Below are 5,472 nucleotides of genomic sequence, written 5' to 3'. Positions count from 1 at the left end.
GTGTATAACTTTCCCAGCAGCACCTGTATGCATCACCACAATAAAAAAAGTGATGTTGGGTCACCAACAGTCTCATCTCATCACACTCTGCTGAAGTTCCCTAGAGCAGGCTTCAGGCAGCTAACCTTTGACCTCTGGGGCTGTGAAGACAGCGTCCCTGCACAGGATGAGTTTGACCTGAGAGCAGCAGGTGGACAGTCTATCGGGTTTAGAGGAAGGAGGTGAAGAGACTCTTCTCTGCTCCAATGCAGGGAGGAGGGGAGGGTGATTTGACCTTTGACCCACTTTGCTGTCGCTTCCTCCTGGCCCTGCGGTTCTTAAACCACACCTGAGAGAGGAGAGAGTTTTAGTTTCATGTTCTTAAACAGGACATTTAGAGTAAACAGAATGAACCAAATGAATATTCTTGTGCTATAAAGTATAAAAATCATATAGATTATGTTTTGTACAGTAAAAAATCTTCACAGACTGACAGTCTCCTACATGTACAACAAAGATAGTTTTATGGCTTTGAGTCCAGTGTGGGGATTTTATTCTACTGTAAATCTGCTCATCATGTTGTTTTGATGGCAATTCAAGTCTGTCTTTTTTTTTCATCTCGAAAAAATATTTAAATAAATACTCAAAGTTGCTTTGAACAAAAATATCTGTCAAATAAATTAATTAATATTCAAATATATTAGAAATTGTCTTTGGCTCGTGCGTAAAATGTAGAGAGGTTTTTGGTTTGTATGTTAAATAATCTTAGTTACAACATTCAACAGTTTTATCAGTTTTTTCCTGATGAACAGATTTGAATTGCCACATAAACAAAAACAAACTTGGTGAGTCGGTAACTAAACTAAAAAAATGCAACCTGGAAACGTGTCCTGGATAGACTTTACGCAATTCCATGAATGGGCAGTACATTTACTTTTCTCCATCCAGTGAAACATAATGTCGGACTCACCCTGACCGTCTCCTCGCTCAGCCCGGTGCTCCTCGCTAGCTCAGCGCGCGCCTCCATCCCCGGGTAGTCGGTAAACTCGAACAGCGCCTCGAGCTGCTTGGTCTGACTGTCGGTGAACACGGTCCTCATCCGGCCCTTCTGACGCGGCTGCGACACCTCGGTGTGGTGGTAGCCATGGTAACCCGGCAACAGCTGAGCATCTGGTAAAAAAAAAAAAAAAAGAAAATCATTTAATAGTTGAAAAAATACTGGATTTTATTATTATATTATTATTTTATATTACTACTGTAGACATGACTTTAAACTTTTTTTAACTTATTTTTTTCTTGAACTTGAAACAATAATAGTTTTCTGATCTGTCTGATTTCATCCTAAATTAAATTTTTAAAAAACTTTATAATTAGACCACACACCTGCAGAGTCCCGGCCGCTGAAGTGCACATACACTCCAGGGTTTGGACAAATGCTGCTGAAGTCTGTGCGATGGAAACCGGCTGCGTACGGGTAAAACACATCTCCAAAGCTCATCCCTTGGTATTGCAGGCAGCCTGGCACTGACACTGGTACTGGGACCGGCGCAGGAGGCCTGAGGTTCCCAGAGTCCAGACTGAATCCACTGGGGATCCCCTGGAGATATCCCTCTGGTGGAAACTCCATCACTGGCGGCTTGTGTCCGAGCTGCGGGGAGAGGATGCGCTTGATGCTGAAGTCAGACACTCTGCTTCCGTCCATGATTCAACTCTAAGATCCAAAGTTTCCAGAAACTTGTCCCAGTAACCTCTGAGCTCCCAGAGTCCTTCAGTGTCCAGTTTTAAACAGAAACAGAAACAGAAGCTGCCATCAAACACCTGACGGCTCTTTAATATGTTAATGAGCTTCTTGAATTCAGTGTTTGATGCTGGAGGTTCAGTCAGAGATGAGAAGAAATCTGGACTTTGATTTGACCTCTGAACCCTTAGATTCTTTGAACTGAGAGATGATGTGACTGAATATGAAAAGTGTTTTGTCCATTAAATCTCCTACTCAACTGTTGACTTTCACTGTTCTTCAAACAACTTAATTATCCTGCTCTTATTAGAGTTAATGGGACACAAACACTGAGTCATCCTGTAGCTGTTTAATTAGTTCAAAAATACTTGTAGGCTACATTAGATTTAAAAAAAACAAAATCATTTGTTGCAGTGTGCTATGAAATTAGACTTGGCCAAAATGCAAGCAGAAAATCTTTTTTCTGTGTATCTATACAATATACAAATCTATAGATTTGTTTTCATTTCAGTGACGACTTTCTCAGATTTATTTATTTATATAATCGTAAATCAAAAATATTCAACCACACAACAAAACAGCCGCAGACCAATCAACCTGACTGTTCCTTGTACAGTGTACGTGTTGCTTGACCCACACAGACCTTGTCTCCTGAAGATGAAGTATATACATCTACATAACACACAGTAGCTCAATGCATAAATTGTGTTTTAATGACAAAAATCAAAATCTGTATGTAATAAATAACTTTGCAACACAGTTTCCATTCTAATACAACCCACTCTTACACTTTTATACAGTTTTCATGTGTGCCAGTGTGGGTAAAGAGTGTGTTGTCTAATGCTTGATGAAATATTTCCTGCAGGTCCAGTTTGGGGGAGAATAATCTGCAGGGTGAGATGGTGGCCTGCAGGTAGTGCCATACTCAAGGTTGTGTTCACTGTACTAAGGAAAACAGAGAGCAGACACACAAAGTTCCTATAAACAGGAAAATTACACAGGTAATATATAAAACATGGTTGATTTACAAAGTGTTGAACACCAGAGACTGACTGAAAAATATATCTGATATTATCACAGTGAAACCAGTGTGTTTGATCTTTGCCACATCACAACTCTGTGAGACAAGCTGAGGATGAACGACAGGAGTCACTGAGCTGTTCTCACATTTTCTGGTTTTAATGTTGTTGGTTTGCATAGCTTCAGTCTGAAAACCTGCAGTGACCAAAACTGTCTGAAAATAGTATTATAATCAGTAAAATTTACTTTCTGTCACAGGAAAGTGACAGAAAGTCTAATACTGTTTACACAATATTAAACTGTGGTACAGTGGCAGTAGTAATAGTGAAGTAGTGGTATCACCATTTGTTCATTCGTTTTTATTAATCTTTGTTTCATCATCTGAATGTCAGCTAGTGGTATAATAGGGGATAAATTAAATCTTCACTTCAGTGTTAAAACTGAAGACTGCTTCAAAAGATGACAAAAAATCAAAAGCATTAAATATGAATATGATGTTGTATTGAATCAATGTCCACCCTCTGTGGTTTCCTGTGAGTGTGAGGTGATATTAGCTCAGTCTGACATCTGAGGGAAAGCTCAATAGGTGATCAGTAGCAGATCAATCAGTGTCCTCTCTTTAAATTCTCTCTGAACTGATTGATCATTAACACACATAAAGAATAGAAGAATAAAAAGAAACTACAGCATCCTCAGACTGAAGAGTGAGGAGCAGAAGGAACTGAACATTCACACATGTAAATATGACACACTCCTTTTAATTCAGTGTACAATGCAAACAGGAGGTCAAAGGTCAGAGAGAGATTGACAGTAAAATATCATATTGCACAAATACAACTTTAAATACAACTCTGACTCCTGCCACATCCAGAAATACTCGGATGACACAGCTATTGTGGCGCGTATCAGGAATGGGTAGGAAAAGAAGTATAGGGATCTGACGATGGCCTTCAGTGAATGGAGCAACAAGAACTGCCTCCTTTTGAACACCTCCAAGACCAAGGAGATGGTCATGGACTTTCGGAGGTCCAGGCCCACCCTTCAGCCAGTCAACATTCGAGGGAAGGACATTGAGGTGGTGCACACTTATAAATACCTAGGTGTGCACCTGGACAGTAAACTGGACTGGTCCCTGAACATGGATGCCATCTACTGGAAGGGGCAGAGCCGGTTCTTTTTCCACAGGAAGCTCAGGTCCTTTGACGTCTGCAGTGAAATGCATCACGTTTTATCAGTCAGTGGTGGCCAGCGTACTCTTTTATGCTGCAGTCTGCTGGGGCAGCAGCATGTCAGACACTAACACAAAGAAACTAAGCTGGTGTTGGGACTCATCATTCAAGAGACCAGATGTTTCTTTGCTCCACTGGACAAAGGAACTCACACTCCACAGTTCCTCACTGTTCACACCTGGGGACGACCCTTCCCCCCACGAACCTCACTGGCCAGCCAGTGTGGGTCAGCGTGTGACATGTGACCCCCAAGGGTGTCACCAAACAAAACCAGATCTCCTTCTTGGTTCTCCCTCTTCTCTCTCTCTTCTCTTTTTGGCTTGCTCTGGAGAGCAGCTCCTGTTCTCTCCTCTCGGCTCTTCAAAGGGCAACAAGGCCCCAGCCCAGGTCAGCTTTGCTACCTGAGAAACCAGCTCTCTCGCTGGCCTGCTCACAGCAGCCTGCAAACACTCTTCTCAACAGCAGCGACCTGCTTCGGATTAACTTCGGAGAGTGAACCAAGTTCTCTTCAGAATCAGCAGCCACAACACAAGGCCAGCTGATTTTCCAAGCAACAGGAGTCATAGCAGAGTTAGCATGGAACAGCTAACTCTGTGAGGAGAACAAAGGAGATAACAGCAAAGCAACACAGCCAGACAGGACTTTACTCCACCAGGAAGCCTCCCAACTCACTGGACTTTACAACAAAACTGGAAAGGACCTCTTTGTTTGTTCTAAGGACTGGGTAACGTTAACTGACTGGGCCTAACCTTTCCCAGCACAGCATAGCACAGCACAGCATAGCTAAGCAGCAGAAGTCTTAACTTTGTTAATGTACTTGTTGATTGATGTCTTGTTGTTGTAATGTTGGCTTAGGTTGTGGTCAGTCATACAGTTGATCGGGCACTCGTATGTTCACACACATAGTAGTATGTCCCAGTTCTAGAACCTGCATGAAGCTAACCACCTCCCTCTAACCTGGTACCTTTAGATTACATGAGCTAGGCTAACAATGAAACTCACACCTTCCCTCCCACACACACCAGGTGCTCTCAGTGGCCATTTTGAGTAGTTTCTTTGTTTACTGACATCTTGTGTAGTCTTCTTTGCTCAGGTCATGTGGTCACAGTGACCACTTTGAATCAGCCATCTTGCCTTTGTTTGTGTCCCCACAGACACACACACATACACACACCTGTATATACTAGATTAGACATTGTGTTTTACTCTGCTCCATTGTAAATAAATGTCTTTAACTATAACTACTGGTGTGTTTAACATTGCAAGAGCATGAATATTGCCAACCTCTACTTTGTAGAATTCCAATCCTTCAACTTTAACTTACTGTTGATATGGTAATTTGGTTATAGCTAATAAACTCTAATTGTTAATCAGAGTTCCAGATTAATGGTAATAAATTGAGACTGAAACCATATTGGCTATTTTGCCTATTGGTTTAGGCTGGTGCCCCGAGGATTTTAATTAATTTAAAGTTATTATTTAATATTAATATTTTTCTTAATTTAT

General features: G+C 41.4%; 1 protein-coding gene across 1 annotated transcript; it reads right to left on the bottom strand.

The window, feature by feature from the left end:
* Nucleotides 1-208: 208 nt before the first annotated feature.
* On the bottom strand, nt 209-1,681 carry LOC111238011 (homeobox protein goosecoid-like). The gene is made up of 3 exons (XM_022767370.1): nt 1,363-1,681; nt 950-1,149; nt 209-328 (listed from the first exon to the last, which is right to left on the bottom strand). The coding sequence occupies exons 1-3, from the start codon at nt 1,679-1,681 to the stop codon at nt 209-211; spliced, it is 639 nt and encodes a 212-aa protein (XP_022623091.1).
* Between the last annotated feature and the right edge of the window lie 3,791 nt (nt 1,682-5,472).

This window comes from Seriola dumerili, unplaced genomic scaffold (genome assembly GCF_002260705.1).
Source record: "Seriola dumerili isolate Sdu_G_001 unplaced genomic scaffold, Sdu_1.0 BDQW01001168.1, whole genome shotgun sequence".
NCBI lineage: Eukaryota > Metazoa > Chordata > Actinopteri > Carangiformes > Carangidae > Seriola > Seriola dumerili.
Note: the sequence above shows the minus strand (reverse complement) of the source record. Positions and strands in the feature narration are given on the sequence as shown.